Source organism: Salmo salar, chromosome ssa10 (genome assembly GCF_905237065.1).
Source record: "Salmo salar chromosome ssa10, Ssal_v3.1, whole genome shotgun sequence".
NCBI lineage: Eukaryota > Metazoa > Chordata > Actinopteri > Salmoniformes > Salmonidae > Salmo > Salmo salar.
The window spans coordinates 73,149,258-73,173,214 of record NC_059451.1 but is presented as its reverse complement, the minus strand read 5'-3'; the positions used below and the strand labels follow the sequence as shown (position 1 = coordinate 73,173,214).

Genomic DNA, 23,957 nt, shown 5'->3' with positions numbered 1-23,957 from the left:
GTCTTAAAAGGTTGGAGTTTAATTTATGAAAAATATTTTCAGATAAATTATATTAACTTATCAACAATTCAAAGCAATGCATCTGTCGAGTTCCCCTAGATTGCTATTCACTTTTGACAATGAACCACCTGGAGGTCATCCTCAGTGACATACACCATTCTGACTAAGAGTCAGAAGAGAGTAAGAAGCTTCATGTTTAATCAGACAGAGGAAAGCACAACTAAACAGATGGGTGGGAAGTAAAAAGACCCGAGGCCTTGGGAGAATCTCAATTGCATTTCCTTGATTCCCAACCTTCTCATACAATGGGTTCTGAGAAGGAGGTGAGGAAAGAGGACGCAAGGAATCAAGCAAATGCAATTGACATTCTCCCCCCCCTTTTCGAATTCTGTACAAGTGCATTTTCTCAGAAACATCCACTTGGCCGACCTAAACAAATAGGATAGATAGGTGTAAGCAAAATGGTGATGTTTCCGCCTAGCTTCAGCACAGGACATAGCGGACCTTTCACCATATTGCTCGCTTACACCTACTGTATCTAATTCGCTCAGATCTGCCAACACTGACGATGTGTGTGTGTGTGGGGGGGGGGTTGTTTCTGGATGGGGTTGTAGTATTGGAAGAGGGCCAGGAGAGGAGAGTTACTGCAGGAAGAGCAGAAGGAGCCAAAGCCTCTCACTTACAGAGGAGTCTTTAGGAGGAACGAGAGACGCTAGTAGGAGGGAATCTGTCAAAGACATGACAAGAAGAGTGAGAGAGGAGATGGGCGAGAAAAAGAGAGATGGAGAGAAATCTCAAAGGCCGGCATGTACACCTTCGTACACACACACACGCACAAAAACACATATGTGCACGCGCAATCCCCCTCCACCCCCACACATACAGATTGAAGACATGCAACAAAACAAAAAAAATACATCTATAGCGTCCCATTCAGACCTGTCCCTCAGACCCACCTGTTTCCCCACTTGGGGATGCCCACAGACTGGATGACGAACAACACCACTTGGCAGAAGAACACGAAGAAGAACAAGAAGAAACTGAAGGAGCTGTCCGTCCTGCAAAAGAAGTGAGACCGAGCACACAGGGTTGAACGAACTCACATTGGATGTCAATTCAATATCAGAATCAGGCAGATCTTTGGGAAGTAAAACCCTTCATTTTACACACTACTTTGTGCCTCCGTGTCTGGTCCGTCCCTTACAGGTATTTGGCTAATGGACGGGATGCCATCAACATCAAAAATGTCATGATCATTTTACTAGTGGGCATGAAAGTCAAGACTGAAAAAGAAAACAGGAAACCATTTATATTGCAAGTATTTTAACCTTCCTTCAACACTGTGCAATGTTACAATGTTGTCCACCAGTGCAATGCAAATAAATTGGATGCCAAAATGTGCTTTACGCAAATATGGTAAGAAATGAATTGAGATTGGGGTCAAAACAGGAAAACTGTCCCTTTAAGCTATTACATAATGGCAACTCAACAGTCAATCCTGGTACTCACTTGAAGGCCTTGTAGACGGGTCTGTACCAGCAGATGAAGGAGCAGGGGGCGAACAGGATGAACCAGAGGATGGACAGGCCAAAGTCCACACCGTACGCGGAATCCGCGGTGAAGTGGGCCAAACATGCCAGCAGGTTGAGGAACAGAGTCACACAGTGGACTGGAGGGAGAGGGTTGTGTTCATTAGGCACCAAATGGAAGAAAACTGACTGAAACACGGTGAGGCAACCTGGTCTAATTTTTGTTTTCCGTTGCAAAACTTATGGAATTGTTTTAAGAGGGTCATACCATGGATCATTTAGCTATTTGATTTGGAATTTTATGGCCCGGTACCGGGTTACCTTCAGACGAGTCTTGTGGGCGTTGTAAAGCAAAACATGTACAACATCTACGTGTTTGTGACAGTCTCAGCTTTTGATGGCGGAGTCATATTAGTTTGTAGCCCAAACCGTTCGGACGCTACAGACAGAAGTTGGCAAATCGGCGGTACCAACTTCAGACGAGACCCGTGAAAACGTATCCTGGTCTGACAAACACCGCTGTGGCTCTGCCACCTTCCACCGAAGATGCGGGAAGGCCGACATGGGAGGGTGTGGTGGATGGAGACGCAGCCCATGCAACAAACGGTATATCTCTAGCTTAAACTGACAGCTTTTTAATGGGATTTTGTTATTCTGCTCATTAGACTTCCGCACAGACATCGACTCTATGAGGTATTAAGGAAGGGTGGGGGGGGGGGGGGGCAGTGCGTCACATTACAATATACCATGAGTCAGCATCTTTGTGGTATTTAACAAAGTAACAAACCACTCTCTGCGGTAGTACTGCATGCATGCGCGCGCACACACACACACAGAGTACTTACACATCCACAGATAGTAAATCATCTTGCAGACCCTCTGGTACTCCACAGGAATCTCCTCTGAGAAGTCCTGGTAGAAGCAAGGCTTGATGGGAAAGATCTTGGGAAGAGGTGGCCAGTTGTTTTCTTTGCCTATTACAATAGAAATTCATTGATTAACATTCAATCAATCACTTTTTCCCATCAGCTCGATTGTCTAAATTTTAAATGTATCCTGATTGATCCTCATCTTTCCCATGAAGATTTTTCCATTCATGAATTTGAATTCACTTCCTGGCTTGCCTGAAATGAAGTGGCCATTGACCCCATCCCTGCTGTAGAGGTAAGGAATGTCAGAGGCAGGGTTGGGGTCAATTCCATTTATTTAGGAAGTACACTGAAATTCAAACTGAAATTCCAGGAATTGCAGTTTTTCTTCCCGAATTACTACATGAAAGTCCTAGAATTTCTGTTAACTTCCTGAATTGTTTGAACTGAAATTGACCCAAAACTTGTTGAGGTAGGATATCTTCAGAGTGTGAGTGGTGTATAAAAGGCGTGGCATGTATAGAGAGAGAATAGAGTGAAGAGGAGTGACCTGTGGAGGCTCCCCTGCTCTGAAGTGCCTGCTCTCTGCGATCCAGGTCTGCAGCCTTCCTCTCCAGCTCCTCCTGCTGCCTCAGCAGGCTGGCCTGGGCTGCAGCTGCCGTGGCCTGCAGAGACAGGAGGGGAGAGAGGACAGGTCACACTTTGGTTGTATGGTTCACATACATGTATGATAATAATATTAATGTAATCAATGCCTTATCTCATGAAACCACACAAATAGTTTTAGGCAAACAATACATGCTTTTGCTCATGGTAGCCGTGTCCCCTTTCTGTCCACTGTGGTCTTTTCTGGACTATATATCTGTCCATTTAGGGGACCCCTTTTGGCACCCCCAGAAGCAAAAATGTCCATATAGCTTAAATTAGTATAGACAGGTAGACAGTTAAATGTGAAAAAGTCTGTATTTTCAGTCTCATGCGAAGACGTCGATGGCTTTTGGTTTCATAGTGAACTAGTGACAAGCGCCATCACTGACCTTTGGGCCGGGCTCTGTGGATGGCTGGAGCACGGCAGGCTGGGAAAGGGTCGTGGAAGCCGGAATGGTGGGCCCCGATAGGCCAGCCTGAAACAGGAAAGACACATGGCAGACTGAAAAAAGGTGGGACAAACACCAACACACAATCTGTGATCAACGGGCATCAATCTAGTCCACATCAGTTACTGTAGTTTTGATCAGTGAGTGGTTTGGTTTGTTGTATTACAGAGTGTATGTGTGTGTTCATGCTAGGGTAAAAAGCAGGTAATCTTACCGTCTGATGGTCTGGGAAAGGGTTAAATTGCTCAATGTGGTCTACACCAGAGTTGGTGACTTGTGTAACTGAGGGATCCTGAAACAAAAACAACACTTTAAAATGTATGCCAAACAAAAACTATTGATTTCAAACTTTAACAAATGATACAACTCTATGTACAAGGACTACTTTGAACAACTTACACAGAATTTCACAAAAACACATTTATTGTAAGAATTGTGCAGATGCATATTTAATGCGACCACGTTTTCCAAACATTCTGTTAAATATCTACTCTGAATTAAGATTCAAAGAATTCTGCAGAAAGAATGGGATGTCAGCTATGACATGAAAAATATATGGTTTTGTTTATTGAACTACAGTAGGTGAATCGGATTTACATCTGGTAACGGAATTACATCATGGGACCCTGATCTGTACTATACAGAAATGCGTAATTATAAATGTCATTCTCTTCATGGTGATGTATCCTGAATAGGTACACAAAGGTAGAAAAATGTAATATCCTTATTTTGCATATTTTATATCTACACACTGGCTATTAATGTAAAGACCTCCGCCCCCAAACAAGACCACATTTGGTTGGTCTGGACCAGACCAAATCTGAAACAAATCACAGAAGTCTGTTTCACAAGTTTTGGCCATTACAGCACACTATAGTACAGTGCAATACATTCATTATACAGTACTGCACTCTACTTTCCTTTACTGTGCACATTCGAGAAACATAGACGTCTATGATTGGTCCAATTTGGTCCGGCTAGGGCGGACTGACCAAATTTCAACGTCCATGGGATGTCCGGGGGTCGGTCGGTGCTCAGTGGGTGAGGATGCTTGTTATAGTAAATGGAAAGAGGGTAGGTGGTAGGTGTCAGTAAGAGCTGGAAGAGGTGATATTAACTGGAGAGAGAATCTGGACAATATCTTCCACTTTGTTTAAAAAAAAAGTAAAAAAAATCAGGGGGGAAAAAAACTGTTATGAGCTGAACATAACAATATGCCAGTGGAAGGGAGGACAGGTAGCAAGTTACCCAACTGTAGTTTGTGACTACTATGATGTCCCATTGTAGCCAATTCAGTTGCAGTAATTCCAATACTGATTTTTTGATAATTCAGTTACCGATTATTATTTTTTTAATCACTTAATAATTAATAAACAAACTTGATATCAGTAAAAACAAACTAATTTGTAGGTCTACCTTTATCTGTTACTTTTGTTATCCTCCCTACTCATGAGGGAGAGAAATGAGAAAATATCTTAAAGATATGTGGGTTTTTGGTAACAGAGTTACAAGGCACAAAGCAATGTTTCTTGAACTTATAGAAGGCAAATCATTTCTCCAAAACCAAATATAGGTGTTGATATTAATTGGCATGGGTCTTTACTTCAACATTATTCTATTTTGATCCATTTTTAATAAATGTTAAGACTTTTTCCTGGTAGATGACCCTTTATCCATCTGTTTGACCAGAAATCAAAGCCTTTTCCAATCCTGAAAATTAGGAATAAGCAATGGTTAAAACATGTATATACCTTCATTTCTCAAAAAGAAAGACTACTGGCTTTTATGTGACATGCTCCAATTTAACTTCACATGTTGTTGCTCATGGGTCCTTTTAGATGGAAATGCCAATATGCAACACTCATTCTTACTATTACGACATAATTGGCTCATCTAATAGGCCTAATGATTCATCACAGGAAGGAATGTGACGCAACATTGACAACGTTCACGTGACGCACGTAGCCTTTCATTTCAGCGCTCACTTAAAAGAGTTTGCTTATGAATTCGTGTGTTATTTCGAGAGGTAGAATATCTCAAGAAGCTTCATTTCCTGAAGTCAAAAAACAGTGTATCAAAAAAAAAAAAAAAAATCAGGGACAACCACATTCATCCCGGAGTCCAGTTTGACTTGATATTTCAGTGGGTATCAGAGAAAGGATTGATGTTAGCCTAAGCTAGGCTAATTATTTACAGGACCGTTTAGTCAACTTCAAGTAAAGGCTGAATGACCCCTGGCCCGAGAGCAGAGCAGTACAAACAAACGAAATCCAGAAGAGACATGGGGGTTGATAGGAACAGGTGGGAGTCGGTCTGCTCTCAGCACATGATAATGTGTCACACATGAAGTCATGTGACACATATGCCTTATACTCCGACTTGCGTAGTAGCCATCCGCCCCTCTATTGACACACCTGGCAGCTTTCCCAAGAAGGATGAAGAGACATCCCTGCCATTTAAGAATTCAATCAATTAAATAGATGGCAAACCTTCGTAATCATTGGTGACCACACAAATATGGATACAGTGCATTCGGAGAGTATTCAGACACATTCCATTTTTTCCACATTACAGCCTTATTCTAAACTTTATTTTTTTATTTATTTTTTATCCCTCAATCTAAACACAATATCCCATAATGACAAACCGAAAACAGGTTTTTAGAAATGTGTTAAAAAAAACAAAAAAAACAGAAATACCTTATTTACATAAGTATTCAGACCCTTTGCTATGAGACTCAAAATTGAGCTCAGGTGCATCCTGTTTCCATTAATCATCCTTGAGATGTTCCTACAACTTGATTGGAGTCCACCTGTGGTAAATTCAATTGATTGGACATGATTTGGAAAGGCACGCACCCGTCTATATAAGATCCCACAGTTGACAGTGCATGTCAGAGCAAAAACCAAGCCATGAGGTCCAAGGAATTGTCCGTAGAGCTCCGAGACAGGATTGTGCCGAGGCACAGATCTGGGGAAGACTACCAAAACATTTCTGTAGCATTGAAGGTCCAAGAACAGTGGCCTCCACTATTCTTAAATGGAAGAAGTCTGGAATCACCAAGACTCTTAATAGAGCTAGCCGCCTGGCCAAACTGAGCAATCGGGAGAAGAGCCTTGGTCAGGGAGGTGACCAAGAACCAGAAGATCACTCTGACAGAGCTCCAGAGTTCGTCTGTGGAGATGGGAGAACCTTCCAGAAGGACAACCATCTATACAGCACTCCACCAATCAGACCTTTATGGTAGAGTGGCCAGTAAGAAGCCACTCCTCAGTAAAAGGCACATGACAGCCCGCTTGGATTCCCTGTTCTGATGAAACCAAGATTGAACTCATTGGCCTGAATGCCAAGTGTCACGTCAGGAGGAAACCTGGCACCAGCATGGTGGTGGCAGCATCATGCTGTGGGGATATTTCTCAGTGGCAGGAACTGGGAGACTCGTCAGGATTGAGGGAAAGATGAACGGAGCAAAGTACAGAGAGATCCTTGATGAAGTCCTGAGCCCTCTGGAGCAGGTCCTCAGACTGGAGCGAAGGTTCACCATCCAATAGGACAACAACCCCAAGCACACAGCCAAGACAACGCAGGAGTGGCTTCGGGACAAATCTCTGAATGTCCTTCAGTGGCCCAGCCAGAGTCCGGACTTGAACCCGATGGAACATCTCTGGAGAGAACTGAAAATAGCTGTGCAGCGATGCTCCTCATCCAACCTGACAGAGCTTGAGAGGATCTGCAGAGAAGAATGGGAGAAACTCCCCAAATACATGAATACTTATGTGTGTATATATATATATATATATATATAATTTCTAATTACCTGTTTTTGCTTTGTCATTATGGGGTATTGTGTGTATATTGATGAGAAAATGTTATCAATTTTAGAATAAGGCTGTAATGTAACAAAATGTGGAAAAGTCATGGGGTCTGAATTCTTTCAGAATGCACTGTATGTTTGAGGTAGTTTGGGAAACAAATGACGGCAGAAACATACATAAGCCTAACCAACAAGAAATACAAGACGGGACGCTCTCTCAACAATACAGTAATAACAACCAGGGAGTGGTGTTGTCTATAGAGAAACCAGTGAATTAGCCTAGCAGCCTACTAGAAAGTAGACTTTGACAACGTCACACCAGACATTCCTATATAGGCTACCCTGGCAGTGTGTGTGTGTGTGTGGTCACCAATGATTACCAAGGTTTTGCAGTTTCACAAACCCACAGCTAAGGCAAACTCATATCTAATCCAACGGCGAGTCAGACTTCATATCCGAATTCATAATTGAGTAATAACGCCCAGAATTGCAATATCAGACATGTGAACAGCAGCTGTGAACTGTAGGCTGAGCTATTTGTTCAGGCGCATACACACCCTGCAAGCAAACAGTCAGTACCATTGTGAACTAGAGACAGTGAAAGTACAGGAAGAGCGATTGCTTTGCAACTATTAGCTACTATTGAAGTAATTGTAGGTCTGAATCAAAATGTGACGTGGTTACAGTAATACTGTTTTTCACTCTACGAGTAGCAAACAGAGCGTGCTATATAGCCTACTTGGTATTTGGTTTCTGTAAGTTCTGATTGAAACAGTGGATATGATTTGTTAAGCCTAGATTTTGCATTCTGTCAACATTACACACTAGGCCAGTCCTTTAACTGATGGCAAACGTACTGAAAATTGGTATTGTACCCTAAAGTATGCAGCATTCTATATGCAGAGGTATTGTTAGAATATACTGTAAAATACTCAAATGGGACAATGCAACCACCCTACTGTTCAATGGACTTACCAGCTGTGGCTCTAGCCAATAGAAGAAGTTTGCAAAACTCTACATAGTAGTCACAGGAAACAGAGTTTTGCAGCGTTGCAAGATCTGTAGCATTAATTCGGACAAATTCAGCCTACTGCTCTTGATCAAAGATAATTTATATTCATGCCTAGCCTATATGCCATCTCGCTGCTGTGCAATTGAGTTTGTTCAGCTTATCGCTCTCACACTTCCTTGATGGCCAGTGTGGCCATAAGCTTGTTCAAGTCCATAGAGAGATAGGCCCTTTGTAAAAGGTGCAGCTGAACTGTAGACCTACAGCCTAGACGTCATGGAAGCTATGAAGTCAGTCCACACAGCCTGGTGTCAAACTAGACATAACATAGTACAGTAAAGTGAAGTCACCAGAAATGTCACCCATTGAGCGCGTTTGGGATGCTCTGGATCGACATGTACAATAGCATGTTCCAGTTCCCACCAATATCCAGAAACTTCGCACAGCCATTGAAGAGGAGTGGGACAACATTCCAAAGGCCACAGTCAACAGCCTGATCAACTCTATGTGAAGGAGATGTGTCGCGCTGCATGAGAAAAATGGTGGTCACACCAGATACTGACTAGTTTGCTGATCTATGCCCCTACCTTTTTCTTAAGGTAACTGTGACCAACAGATGCATATCTGTATTAACAGAAATCCACAGATTAGGGTCTAATGACTGATTTCCTTATATGAACTGTAACTCAGTCAAATCTTTGAAATTGTTGCATGTTGCGTTTATATTTTTGTTCAGTATATGTGTACACCTCTGTGTGTGTGCGCGTGCATGTCTGTGTGTAGTGTTTTTGTGTACCATTTTAATTAGGAAAGCAACAGTATTCTGATGCCCTGTGTATTTACTTGAGTGTGTGTAAGACTATGTATACATGTCTGTCTGTCTACCTGTGAACTGTAAGTCTGTAAAATCTTTGAAATTGTAGCATGTTGCGTTTATATTTTTGTTTCTTGTAGAATTATATTTTCTGTCATCATGAATCTCATCAGGGGCAACTTTAGCAACTTCTTACTACTTTTTAGCTACTTAGCATGTTAGCTAACCCTTCCCCTAACCCCGCTAACATTAGCCAACTAGTTAACGTTAGTGTTAGCAACGATGCTTCAGAAGAGATGGGAAACTCCATTGGAATCGTATTATGTATATTGCCCATGCTACGTCAATAGGCTGTGCGGTGCATTCTGGGCTATTTTGGGACAAAGAGAATTGTCCTTCAAGGAGTGAATGGGAGTCGATTGAGCACTAGCTGAACAACCCAACATTAGCATGAATTTCATCAACATCACACATATTTTCCGAGATGTGAGATAATTAACTTGCTATCTATATTATTGTATAGCTTTGGAATCGTGACATTACGTACTGGCAGGGAAAATAGGCACGTTTCTCGACTCAACCTGACTCTGAGAAGGGATTGCGTGACAATTATCTTAGCAACCGCGTGATGCGGCATGACAACGTGAACGCAATTGGTCGATATTCTACTGCTTGGGGTATATTTTTTTACACATTCCTCCATTGATTGCGCAATGGGGTTTCGATCTCCTTTCTCTAATATCTCTGGTGTTAGCAACCTAGCTAATGTTGCCCCAACAAATATGAATTTGTAACATATCATACGCTTTGCAAATTCATAACATATCATACAAAATGGATGATGGACATCCACAAATTAATGCATATCACATGAAACGGAACATATATCAGACCAATTGGAGTGCATCGGATTTACATTTACTATGATATGTCTACCTCGGAGTCCAGGTTGGTCCCCATATAAAGGTAAACTGAATTCTGTAGGTTTCGGTTTATGAAAAACAGATGATACAGACAATGTGTTCACGAACAGTAGTCTACCCTAAGAACGTATAGCCTATGCCATGGCGTGCTAGCTAACTTGTGGAATTCCATATTATTTTGAGAAGAAGTAGTAGACCAGTCTATCAGCTTGTAAACTATTTCCTTTATCAAATTTGCATTAAACCACATTTTCAACTTCCTGTATCTGAGAGAACGGCGAAACCCCACCCTCATTTGCAGACAATGACAAATTAGAGGCTGAAGTTTTGTCAATCATGCCACGTCGCCCGAATTAAACACAGAATACACCCATTAGGTTTCTTTGTGTTACTTTTTAGCAAATCTTTGTTAAAAGTTAGCAGCAACTTTGTATCAACTCTAGTGTGGAATGAAAGGGTCTTACTTGGAAAGGATTGACATTGGACGAATCTGCAAATGGGTTATCATCAAATCCCGACATTTTAATGGCGTTTTATAGATCTCCTCAAAGTATAAACAATACACAGTCCTCCTATCGTTTGATATGCTCCTTTTTATCGCACTGCTAACTTAGTGTTTAGTGCGCAGACGTTGGTCACGTATGAGATGACGTTTACTACGTCATTGGACTAGTCAAGTAAGGGCCCCACCTTTAGATCAAAATATGTGTTTTTGGAGACGTCATGTGTCCGATTTATTTACAAAACAAATAGACAAAACATTTGTGCATGTATTTTATACTAATTTGAAACAAGTCGATGTGTATTAATGGCACGATGATTTTAATTTGATCAGTAAACTGTAGCAGAGGGAAATACATACATAAAGATGGGTTGAAAGTAACATATACATGCCACGTTCAAAACAACTGGGAACTCAGAACTCGGAAATCTCCAATTGATTTTCAGATCGGAAAGTCGGAGCTCTAGAAAGATGACAGAGTATTCGATTTGGTATTCCGAGTTGGATGACCATTTAAAAAATGTTTCTCCCGAGTTCCCGTTTGTCTTGAACGCACTGAAGTCGGAAGTCAGAGATTTCCGAGTTCCCAGTTGTTTTGAACGTGGCATAGGATGAGCCCAAGGCCATATCAAGACGTCAGAACTACAGTGACAGCCGACGTTGCAGCCATGGAGGAAGTAAGAGGTGAGACATATTTCTCCTTTTTTGTATTGATTTAATCCGTAAAATACCTTTGACAGTGTCATTACATGTAGCGACAATGTCGCCATATAACAGCAATCGAACAGCAGAGCGTATTTTCGTATTTAAATGTGAAGTAAAGCAACTTCGTTCGCAAGCATCCATTGAAATTTTATCAGAGATTACGTTTTCTGCACGTGAGCCACCTTCATAATAGAGCACACAAACGCATTAGTTATCGTGTACTGTTTAGCATTCTGAAAACGAGAACACATGATTTACACGAGATATATTCCAATTGAAAGGTTGAGTTCAATAACCTATAAAATAGCTGATGTTTTGCTTTCAATGAACGCTGCAGATTCAGCAGTGCGGAGGGACTTACTCAAAAGTGCGATTCTCAGTCATATTGTAGACTTGTGATAAAATTGGTGTGCATGTTGTTCATATTGAAAGTTACTGACTGTCTTTGTTCTCATTTTACAGTATTCCCGCTATCCTGTGCAGTGCAGAACTATGCATGGGGGAAGGTCGGTCTGGACAGTGAGGTGGCCAAACTGGTTGTTGGTGGGGATACCTCAGCTGTCATTGAAGCTGACAAACATTATGCCGAGGTAAGATTTAGTGGTGAACCGTGACTATTGGACCTAGACCTTTAGCGGGGAAAAGAATATTCCAAAACGTCAAACGTCACCAATAGTCTAGCGACGACAATAGTGACACATCTAAGGTGACCGTAATCTGCGCACTCTGTGTAGGAGAGAATACTTTTTATAAAACATATACACAGCCACAAGAAAGAGAGCAGTCACACACAACATGCTGTTAAAAGCGACCCATTCATTAAAGGCCAGTAGGCCCCCAATCATAACAAAAACATTAAGCATTTACAAATCGAAATTTACAATATACTTCCCATTGCGAACATCTTTTATCACGTTCAGCACACAAAGTAACCAGTGATCTAAAGTATAAATGCAACAATGTTTCACACGCATTATTTTCAAAGAGATGGCTAAGAGCAAGTGAGGTGCAAAAAAACAGTGCCACTCACCAAATGATGGTCATTTGAAACAGAACTTCTTTTTGAAAGTTAATCATGAAGGGCGATGTTAACAAATTAGCAAAAACATCCTCCCCGATAACACTTGTGGCTGCAGCCGCTGCACAACACAACAAAAGCTAGCTAGACCGTGGGAAAACTAGGCTACTGCTCATGCTCTCAGGAATGACATGTCTAGGCCTTCGAGAAGTTGGAAGTAAACATTTTTTTTTAAAGAAGAGATAGTAAAAACAGTCCCACTCATTGCAAGTCAATGTTATTGGTTGATTTCCATGTCACTCCAAAATGTTTCCCTAATACAGTTGAATGACCAATAACTGAACAAAGCCATGAAACCATTCATTCCTATGTGAAGACTCAATAGCCAGATGAAGCTAAATTAACCTCTATGGGCTAGGGGGGACGCTAGCGTCCCCCCCGTGGTGCACTCCATCAACAGCAGGTGCATTTCAAGAGCGGCAAATTTGAATCCAAATAAATGTCAAAATTCAAATTTTTCAAACATACAACTATTTTACACCCTTTGAAAGATAAACATCTCCTTAATCTAACCACGTTTTACGATTTCAAAAAGGTTTTACGGCGAAAGCATAAATTTAGAGTATGTTAGGACAGTACATTTACAAGAGTTGTGTGTAATGTTTTGTCAATTCAAAGACAGGGTCACCAAAACCATAAAACCAGCTAAAATGATGCACTAACCTTTTACAATCTCCATCAGATGACACTCCTAGGACATTATGTTAGACAATGCATGCATTTTTAGTTCTATCAAGTTCATATTTATATCCAAAAACAGCGTTTTACTATGGCATTGATGTTGAGGAAATCGTTTCCCTCCAATAACCGGCAGTCAAGTCAACACCACAAATTAAATACTTAAAATTAGAAAACATTGGTAAAATATTATATTGTCATTTAAAGAATTATAGATTTACATCTCTTGAACGCAATCAACTTGCCAGATTTAAAAATAACCTTACTGGGAAATCACACTTTGCAATAATCTGAGCACTGCGCCCAGAAAAATACGCGTTGCGATACAGACTAGACGTCATGTTGGGGAGATCTAAAATCGAAAATACTATGTAAATAATCCATTACCTTTGATTCTCTTCATCAGATGTCACTTCCAGGTATCACAGGTCCATAACGAATGTAGTTTTGTTCAAAAAAGCTCATCATTTATGTCCAAAAATCTCCGTCTTGTTAGCACATGATCTAAGCCAGCCGGACTTCTCGTCATGAACGAGGGGAAAAAATATATTTACGTTCGTTCAAACATGTCAAACGTTGTATAGCATAAATCATTAGGGCCTTTTTAACCAGAACATGAATAATATTCAAGGTGGACGAATGCATACTCTTTTATAACGTATTGGAACGAGGGTACCCAACATGAACTCGCGCGCCAGGTGTCTAATGGGCCATCATCGTTCCATGGCTCTTGTTCGGTCAGATCTCCCTCCAGAAGACTCAAAACACTTTGTAAAGGCTGGTGACATCTAGTGGAAGCAATAGGAAGTGCCAAAATATTCCTCAGCCCCTGTGTTTTTCAATGGGATAGGTTTAAAGGTAATACAACACATCAGGTATCCACTTCCTGTCAGAAAATGTCTCAGGGTTTTGCCTGCCAAATGAGTTCTGTTATACTCACAGACACCATTCAAACAGTTTTAGAAACTTTAGAGTGTTTTCTATCCATATATAATAAGTATATGCATATTCTAGTTACGGGGTAGGATTAGTAACCAGATTAAATCGGGTAAAAAAAAAATATCCAGCCGTGCAAATACTGCCCCCTAGCCCTAACAGGTTAAGTCGTTTAAGGTGGCGTTTTATGCAGACATAACATGTACAGTTTGAGCTACTCCAAGAAGTGACGTTGCATGCTAGCACAGTGCTGCCCCCTCTCATTCAGTAACTTTAGTTGAAGACCGATCGGGGTACTGCAGGCTGCCATTAAAAACCTCTTAAGGATCCGCCCCTTTTTTACATTTTCACCTAAAATGACATACCCAAATCTAACTGCCTGTAGCTCAGGACCTGAAGCAAGGATATGCATATTCTTGAAACCATTTGAAAGGAAACACTTTGAAGTTTGGAAATGTTAAATTAATGTAGGATAATATAACACATTAGATCTGGTAAAATATGCGGGGGTTTTTAGTTTATTTATTTTTTATTTTTTGTACCATCTTTGAAAGGCCATAATGTATTTTTCCAGCCCAGGTGCAATTTTGATTTTGGCTACTAGATGGCAGCACTGTGCAATGTTTTAGACTGATCCAATGAACCACTGCATTTCTGTTCAAAATGTTATATCAAGACTGCCCAAATGTGCCTAATTTGTTAATTAATACATTTTCAAGTTCATAACACTGCACTCTCCTCAAACAATAGCATGGTATTTTTTCACTGTAATAGCTACTGTAAATTGGAGAGTGCAGTTAGATTAACAAGAATTTAAGCTTTCTGCCAGTATCAGATATGTCTATGTCCTGGGAAATGTTCTTGTTACTTACAATCCTATTATTATTACCATGATTGTCTTCAAAACATAACATTTTTTTTACACAAAGATTGACAACAAATATCTGCCTGTTACCATTCAATGTAATGGGGGATCCTGTTTTCCGCTAACAATGCCTGCAGTACTGTGGCTTCAATGAGAGGAGGCAGTCGTTCTCCCCTGTAAATGGCAGATGTCCACCCCCCAAAAAAAATACTGATTGGATTTTATTTTTTTTCCTCCGGTGTTAACCTTTTCAACACAAACTGAATAGAAATCAGAATAACATTTGAAATGATAGAAAATATAAAAATGACATTTTAATAAAGAATAAATCATTTTATAAGTCCTTATGCTCTCTCTGAAGGTGTAGCCTATGGAGTATTTCCCCCTTCCGATGTATTATTCCTGTCCTGCAGATTTGTATAATTTTTTTACAAAGCCCTTCAGGCTCCCTCAATGCCTGCCCTGTCAAGTCATTCTTTATTTAGCTTCAGCTTCACAGGGAGTGTTTATCATAAAGGTTAATAGGTCTGAGTATGGGAGTGGGGACATTTTGTCCAAGTGAAACGCGTAGTCACGTGCTATGGTGAATGGGCAGATGTATTTTCATACTCCGCAATCAGCATCCATCGTCAATCGCCTGGGTGCCTTCTCCTGTTTAAGACAATCCTCTGGTGCTAAACAATAGCTTCTTAGGATGGCACCTAGGCTATCGTATATGCATGGAAGATCATTCTATTGAACTGTGTTCATATCCTGTTTGTCATTCATTGCATGTTATTGACATGTTCATACTTAAAACAAACTAAATTATTTTAAAGGTGTCTCTTATCTTTGAAAAACTTGATCACAGTGGATGACGAAGCTAAATCCCAAAGTGATGTTAACTGTTTTTATATATTTTTAAAGTCTCACACTCCATATGTATAACCTCCCAGTAATGTATTGGGTAAAAAAGATCCTGAAGGCACAGTGATTGTGACACGTTGTTTTACCCAATACTAGGAGGTTATACGTATGGAGTGTGCGACTCTTTTGTTTTTACAGCTTACAGTTTATTCTCAGTCAGCACCTCCACACTAAATCATTTTCTCTGGGTGTGTGCCAGCTCATGCTTTTTATTAAACTGTTTTTAAAAGCGAAATACTCTTGTATGGTCAACAAGGAGGCCCCTCCCTGTGTGTCTTGCAGCTTTGGATGGGTGCTCACCCCAAAGGAGACGCCCTCATCAAGGACAACCGGATAGCCCAGAGGACGCTCGGTCAGTGGATTGCAGACTACCCAGCATGCTTGGGGTCAAAGGTCAAAGACACCTTCCAGGGCCAGCTTCCCTTCCTCTTCAAGGTCCTGTCGGTCAACACCGCTCTGTCCATACAGGCCCATCCGAACAGGGTAAGTACTGGGTCGTGTTCATTAGGGCACACTGTAGCACAGCATTTTGCAGTGGAAAATGAAAACAAGGGTTTCATGTCTACTGAACAACCCAAAAACCAAAGTGGGGGGTGGAGGGGTACATGTATTTATCTCGAGTAGAAATGGTGTGTTTTGTTGGGTTTGTATTCTAAATGTGTTTCATTTTGCTAATCAAATTGCTATTTTCCCATTGGCTCACACCAGGAGTTGGCTGGACGGCTCCATGCTCAGTTTCCAGAGCATTACCCTGACAACAACCACAAGCCTGAGATGGCCGTCGCGCTCACCCATTTTGAAGGCCTCTGTGGCTTCAGGCCCGTGGAAGAGATCATTGGCTTTCTGAAATGTGAGTCCCATATCTGGCAGACTGTCCATTATCAGTGTTTTATAGTCCATGTTTTTAAAATGTATTCAGCAGCTCAGTTGAGGGATTTCCTTCACTTTAAGATGACTGAAGTAGAGATCAATGATACTCAGTAATCCCGTTAAAGGGATAGTTCATTTGAAGTGTTAGCTCATTTGACTTACCTAGGGTATTGCTGTTTCCTCAAAACTATTAAGTTTGTTACCTGGCTATTTAGCGACATCCAGAATATTCTGGCTAGCATCTTTTGAGAATATAGCAATGCTAGTGGAAACGGATTGTATCACTTAGCAGTGCAATCAAAAGTATGGGGAATGCAGGCGAGTGGACCACTCTCTGTGGGAGGCAAAGCCCTTTCCCCATGCTTTTTTTCATGTACAGCTAACTGTTACCGTTCAAATTGTAGGAAATGTACTATAAAACTGCACATGTTTCTCTCCGCCGCCAAGAGGGGAGCCACTCCATTTTGTGGGGGGGGGGGGGGCCCAAAAGGCTGACTGTTACAATCCGTCCGAGGATTGTATTAAAGTTTGCTAAGAGTGTAAAATGTGTGTCCCCCAGCCGTGCCAGAATTCCACGCTCTTGTAGGGAACGAGGCGGCAGAGGAGCTGCTGAGCAGTATAGGGGAGGAGGGCCGCACCTCGCTGGCCCTGAAGAAGTGCTTCACCCGCATGATGAACTGTGAGAAGAAAGTGTTTGTGGACCAGCTCAACATGCTGGTGAAAAGAGTCACTGAGGAAGGTGAGCATCATACAATAAATATTTTGTTTTTGTGACACCTTACACTTCCTCATATAGGTAGACACCAACTATCTTGTTCCCAGATCTGTTTGTTCTGTATAGCCAACTCCTATGGTCGTTGACATGTCAAGCCAAACATGACCTATTTGGCAACAGCCATAAAAGTTGCAAAGAAAGCATAAACGGATCTGGTACCAGGCCCCAACTTTCTTGCGTAAGTTTCAAAAAGAGGTTATTTTTATAATAACAGGGGTTAAAGTTCTAAGTCACTGCGACAGAGTTCTGTCATATGGATTCTGGAGAGGTTGTTTTTGAGATCAGTGTAAATCTTTTGAAAGAAGTTGTCAAATGTATTTTGAAAGCCGTTTTTGTTAGAGGCGGAGCCCAGTTTTACATTACTACATTTATTTCTCTACTTCAATTGCGTGCGGGGTATCGTTTTACAAATGCTGTTTTACAACTGGAGTTTCAAGCATGGTTTAGGTTTAATTTTTAAAGGAGCAATGATATACAGTGCATTCGGAAAGTATTCAGACACCTTGACTTTTTACACATTTGTTACGTTACAGGCTTATTCTAAAATGGATTAAATGGGAGTTTTTTTTTGCCCCTCAAATCTACACACAATACCCCAATAATGACAAGGCAAAAACTGTTTTTTAGAAATATTTGCAAATGTATTAAAGAGAACATATCACATTTTACATAAGTATTCAGACCCTTTACTCAGTACTTAATTGAAGCACCTTCGGCAGTGATTACAGCCTCAAATCTTTTTGGGTATGATGCTACAAGCTTGGCACACCTGTATTTGGGGAGTCTCTCCCATTCTTCTCTGCAGATCCTCTCAAGCTCTGTCAGGTTGAATGGGGAGCGTCGCTGCACTGCTATTTTAAGTTCTCTCCAGAGATGTCCGAATGGGTTCAAGTCGGGGCTCTGGAAGGACATTGAGACTTGTTCTGAAGCCTCTCCTGCATTGTCTTGGCTGTGTGCTTAGGGTTGTTGTCCTGTTGGAAGGTGAACCTTCGCCCCCAGTCTGAGGTCCTGAGTGCTCTGGAGCAGGTTTTCATCAAGGATATCTCTGAAATTTGCTACGTTCATCTTTCCCCAAACTCCAAGCAGGCTGTCATGTGCCTTTTACTGATGACTGGCTTCTGTCTGGCCACTCTACCATAAAGGTCTGATTGGTGGAGTGCTGCAGAGATGGGAGAACCTTCCAGAAGGACAACCATCTCCACAGGAGCTCTGTCAGAGTGACCATCGGGTTCTTGGTTGCCTCCCTGACCAAAGCCCTTCTCCCCCAATTGCTAAATTTGGCCTTTCATCTTAAGAATGAAGGAGGCCACCTTGTTCTTGGGGACCTTCAATGCTGCAGAAATGTTTTGGTAGTCTTCCCTAGATCTGTGCCTCGACACAATCCTGTCTCAGAGCTCTAAGGACAATTCCTTCGACCTCGTGGCTTGGTTTTTGCTCTGTCATGCACTGTCAACTGTGGGACCTTATAGACAGGTGTGTGCTTTTCCATATCATGTCCAATCAATTGAATTTACCACAGGTGGACTCCAATCAAGTTGTAGGAACATCAAAGATGATCAATGGAAACAGGATGCACCTGAGCTCAATTTCGAGTCTCATAGTAAGGGGGTCTGAATACTCATGTAAATAAGGTATTTATTTTAATACAGTTGCAAAAATGTCTAAACCTGTTTTCGCTTTGTCATTATGGGGTATTGTGTGTAGATTGATGAGGAAAACAATTAATTTAATCCATTTTAGATTAAGACCGTAACATAACAGTGTGGAAAAAGTCAAGGTCTGAATTCTTTCCGAAGGCGCTGTACTTTGTAATAGAAATCGAATTTGAGTGAATGATAATTTATGTACTCATAATACATTTTATAGCCACTATGCTGCGTCAGTTAGGCTACAGGTGATCATGCTTAAAGCACATCTGACCATGCATGGGCTCCTATATGTATGGTTCAATATGTTAAAGTAATTAAAACATTTTTGCCAGTATGTTATTGGGCTCATTTCTGGAGGTCAAATGTATATTTTATATGGTGTCAGCGTAATTTAGAAAAATTATCATTTTGGAGTCGAATGTTCTTTTTAAAAAGTTCCTAGAGCTGAGCTTCTCTGTCCTGCTACATACAAATGTCTCCCAGGGAGAACCCCGGAACCACTAAGCAAGAGGACTGGAATTGGGCAAACTCGCAGTTTAATGCATGTGCAAAATGATCCTCTTTCCCTAAAAGCATGATGGCTATGACTTTCTTACATGAAAGGGGAAGTTTACTTGTCTGGGGCCAAGATTTTTTATTATTATTTTTTTCACTAACCCCTGTAATCAATAGTGCATGAATGTGGGCATAAATTATATACTCCTTGAGATTGTACATTTTCTACTTCATAATGCTTCGTCAAGTTTTCCAAAGGACCTCTTGCACCAAGACATCTTTCTGTGTAATATCAAACCTTCATTTATCCAGGTTAGTCTTATTGAGATACAAATCTCTTTCACAAGAGAGATGGGTTGTTCAGTAAGAAACATGTGTTTTTATTTTCTGTAGCAAAACATTTTCGTTGCATGCCCTAATGAACACGACCCTATGTTAAAGGCTTTTGTTCTACCTGTTGTACCTCATTCAGCTGCTGCAGGGAAGGACACATCGGGCAGTAACAGTGAACTGTTGCTCCGGCTCCACTCCCAGTATCCGGGTGACATCGGCTGTTTTTCCATCTACTTCCTAAACCGCATGGTGCTGGAGCCAGGCGACGCCATGTTTCTGGGTGCCAATGAACCACACGCGTACCTCAATGGAGGTCAGGGGTCAACCAGTCAGCTTCTTAGAGTCAACTAGATGTGTTATAGTTGTATATTGATAAGCTGTTAGAGTACAATGGAAATGCACTATATATAGAAAAGTATGTGGACACCCCTTCAATATAGTGGATTCGGCTATTCCAGCCAGACTCGTTGCTGACAGGTGTATAAAATTGAGCACACAGCCATGCAATCTCCATAGACAAAAGTTAGCTGTAGAATGGCCTTACTGAAGAGCTCAGTGTCTTTCAACGTGGCACTGTCATAGGATGCCACCTTTCCAACAAGTCACTTTGTCAAATTTCTGCCCAGTTAGAACTGCCCCGGTCAGCTGTTATTCTGAAGTGGAAATGTCTAGGAGGAACAATGGCTCAGCCTCTTAGTGGTAGGCCACACAAGCTCACAAAACAGGACCGCCAAGTGCTGAGAAATCGCCTGTCCTCAGCAGCAACACTCACTACCAAGTCCCAGACAGCCTCTGGAAGCAACGTCAGCACAATAAATGTTAGTCGGAAGCTTCATGAAATGGGTTTCTGTGGCCGAGCAGCTGCACACAAGCCGAAGATCAACATGTGCAATGCCAAGCTTTGGCTGGAGTGGTGTAAAGCTCGCCGCCATTGCACTCTGGAGCAGTGGAAACACATTGTCTGTGATGAGTAATGAATCACGCGTCACCATCTGGCAGTCCGAAGGCTGAATCTGGGTTTGGCAAATGCCAGGAGAACGCTACCTGCCCGACTGTATAGTGCCCACTGTAAAGTTTGGTGGAGGAGTAATAATGGTATTGGGCTGTTTTTCATGGTTCAGCCTAGGTCCCTTAGTTCCAGTGAAGGGAAATCTTAATGCTACAGCATACAATGACATTCTAGACAATTCTGTGCTTCAAGGATTTTGGAATGAGATGTTTGAGCGGGTGTCCACATACTTTTGGCCATGTGGTGAATAATACAGTAGATTAGCTATTGTTTAGTGTAGTGGTATGCGCACAGCCATAAACATGTTTTTCCAGGTGCTGGATTAATGAGAGGATAATGTAGAAGTGAAAAACAAATATTCTGCACACTTGTATTGTTGCTTCCAAAGTGTAGCGCTTCAGACTGGTTTTTAAACTACACTTTGGGAGCTATGTCAGTATGTGGATCTGTTTGTTATACAATGAGATTACCTATTGAAATACATTTTAAAATCTGACATTTGTTTATTATATAATTATGTTGACATGTAAAGTTACAATGAATCTCAAATACAGAGCAGTGAGAATTCTATTCTTTAATTTATATATATATATATATATTTTTTTTTACTTGAAAAAGTGTCCTATATCCCATTCTCTCTCTCACAATGCTATTCAGACTGCATCGAGTGCATGGCCTGCTCGGACAACACGGTGCGCGCAGGCCTGACGCCCAAGTTCATTGACGTCAACACCCTGTGTGAGATGCTGAACTACAGCCCCGCTCCAGCCAGCGCCAAGATCTTCCCCTCCATACAGGACCCCTCAGACCCCTTTGTCTACCTCTATGACCCCCCTGTCCCTGACTTCACTGTCATGAGGATACAGGTAATTGGCTTACTTATTTAGCCTGGTCCCAGATCTGTTTGTGCTGTCTTGCCAACTCCTATGGTCATTGTCACGCCAGACAACACAAACAATTATACTCCGCCTTGACAATATTCTCTGTTTGAATGGTTCTCTTGTCGTGAGCCATTACCATATTTGTTCCAGTGTGGCTCATACCTATGTTACATTTAAATGTAATGTCATTTTCTCCTCCTTCTTTCTTCTTTTTCTCTTTGGCCTCTCCCCACTCCCCCCCCCCCCTTTCTCTCTCCCCGCCTGTCTGCCTCCTCTCTTTCCAACCCCCTTTCCCTTCCTTTTTCCTCTCTCTGCTCCCCCTCATTCCCCAATCTCTCTCCAACTCCAGGTGCCAGCCTCAGTCAGACAGTACACGGTGGCCCCGGTGGACTGCGCGGGCATCCTGCTGGTGATTGAGGGCGAGGCCACCGGCACCTCCGCTGCTGCCCTCTCTGACATCACCCTGAGCCGGGGCACCGTCCTCTTCATCTCAGCCAATGAGAGCGTCTCCCTTCACGTCACCTCCCCCTCCGGAATGACCATGTACCGGGCCTGCAGTCTCCTGTAGCCCCAGGCCTCCTGATTAATGTTTCCTACCGATGTCAACCCAACCTGTGGTCCTGTGTGTCATTCGTCATACCAGGGTGTCCCCTGACTTAAGGCCAGTAGTGATAGGCTACTACCAGTTTTAACCCCTTAACTGTAGTCTATGTGCAGTTCCATTCATTTTTCTCAGACAATCACCCTGACAGGTACAGGAACATGCACAGCTAGTGTGTACTTGCTGTGGTCCTTTTTTATTCGGCCCATGTTTCTGTGACGGTTTATACAGTATCGAGGCAGTGATTATGGAGTTTTCATTGGTACAGTATGCCTCAGCTCACATCTCGCTGTAAGTGTCACATACTGTCATTGCTGATGATTTTAATTGAGCATGTTGTAATTAATTACCTCATAAGCAAGAATAGTTTTTTGTTTTTTTTCAGTGGGGGAAATCTTCTGTTCAATATTAGTGCTGTTAAGACGATGCATTGTAACAAAAACATTTTAAAAATACTATCAGCTGTATTGGGAACATTTGGCATTTACAGTATGCTGAGATTCCTGTGCATGGTTGCGGAATAAAGGCACCTGCCATTCACACATGCATACATAGCTGCCTGCTGCATACATAGTGTACATACAAATAGAGCATATAGTAAGAATGCATAGCTACTGTATGGGGAGACTTTTTTCAGCTGGACCGCCAACATTGAAGTTGATTCAGTTGACAAATGTATGCACTAGGGCCGTGGCATTTAGTGAACCAAAATTTATGCCGTAAGGCTGAAGCAACATGTGACCATGCAATTCAACTCACGCATCCAACAGAAGAAATGCATTCAGTAGTAGTCTGGACTGAAGGTGGCTTGTGAGCTGTAGTGTGTCAATGGTAACACCTCACACAGTATTACAGGATCCAAAGTTGGTGATTTGAGATGGACTGCATTGCAGTTGGTGGCTGTAGAGTGCTGAATCATCTTGCATCCTAAATGACTACTGATTATAATTTGTATATCAGACAGTCTGTAGTCGCAGACTGCAATGTAGTCTCCCAAACACGCAAAATAGCTTTCCCCAAAGGTCAAAAAAGTGACATTTTGTATGCTATAGTTTGTTGTTCCAAGACTGTTGGTCATTTTGAATGAAGCTCTGTTGGGTCAGGCATGTCTGCTGGTTGGTGTTCATTAGAGCACATTGTAGCAAAACGAAAAATGAGTTTCTTATTGATCGTACCTCCCCATTTGTTTTCTTCCATTTTGTGCTTAATGAACACGAACCTGGTGCTTTCAATTGAACAGCGACGATCCACTTAAGATTTGTGAATGAAAGACGGGAACATTGAGAGAGAACGATAACTTAAACTTAAATTAAGAAGAAATTTGTTCTGAACTTGTTTTTATGCCAACTGGTTTTGTCCAGGATATTTTCATTTACATGGGAACTGTTTGCACTACAATAGTTTAAAAAATATATATACATACTACTGTAGGTTTGATTGCAAAGTCTGAAGACTAAGATTTATGGGTTAAAAGTGTAACGGTTTTACTTTAACATTATGCGAATGTTTCTTTCAATAGAAGCTGGAATGAGAGCATGGTTTTGCATTTGACCATACTACAGTAGCATGGATTTCTACAGAGAGTGTATGTAAACCTAAATAAAGATTCTCTACTAGTG

The 23,957-nt window shown here is 41.5% G+C and overlaps 2 protein-coding genes across 3 annotated transcripts in view; one reads left to right on the top strand and one right to left on the bottom strand.

The window, feature by feature from the left end:
• The window catches only part of scamp2 (secretory carrier membrane protein 2), a 14,774-nt gene extending 4,068 nt beyond the window's left edge, over nt 1-10,706 (bottom strand). The window contains exons 1-7 of the mRNA XM_014123944.2: nt 10,520-10,706; nt 3,710-3,787; nt 3,436-3,522; nt 2,949-3,063; nt 2,375-2,503; nt 1,510-1,669; nt 957-1,058 (exon numbers count right to left, since the gene is read on the bottom strand). Of these exons, the coding sequence (XP_013979419.1) occupies nt 957-1,058; nt 1,510-1,669; nt 2,375-2,503; nt 2,949-3,063; nt 3,436-3,522; nt 3,710-3,787; nt 10,520-10,576 (728 nt within the window). The 5' untranslated portion in view covers nt 10,577-10,706. The remainder of the gene's footprint in view (nt 1-956; nt 1,059-1,509; nt 1,670-2,374; nt 2,504-2,948; nt 3,064-3,435; nt 3,523-3,709; nt 3,788-10,519) is intronic.
• On the top strand, nt 9,871-23,957 carry LOC106560745 (mannose-6-phosphate isomerase). Of its 2 annotated transcripts, none has more exons than XM_045688070.1 (8): nt 9,871-10,098; nt 11,725-11,852; nt 16,008-16,208; nt 16,434-16,575; nt 17,155-17,334; nt 19,987-20,160; nt 21,514-21,722; nt 22,087-23,957. In XM_045688070.1, exons 1-8 carry the CDS (start codon nt 10,056-10,058, stop codon nt 22,303-22,305), a joined length of 1,296 nt encoding a protein of 431 aa, XP_045544026.1. In that variant the 5' UTR covers nt 9,871-10,055; the 3' UTR covers nt 22,306-23,957. The 2 variants fall into 2 exon arrangements, with proteins under 2 accessions (XP_045544026.1, XP_013979418.2); XM_014123943.2 differs by lacking the exon at nt 9,871-10,098 and adding an exon at nt 10,995-11,241.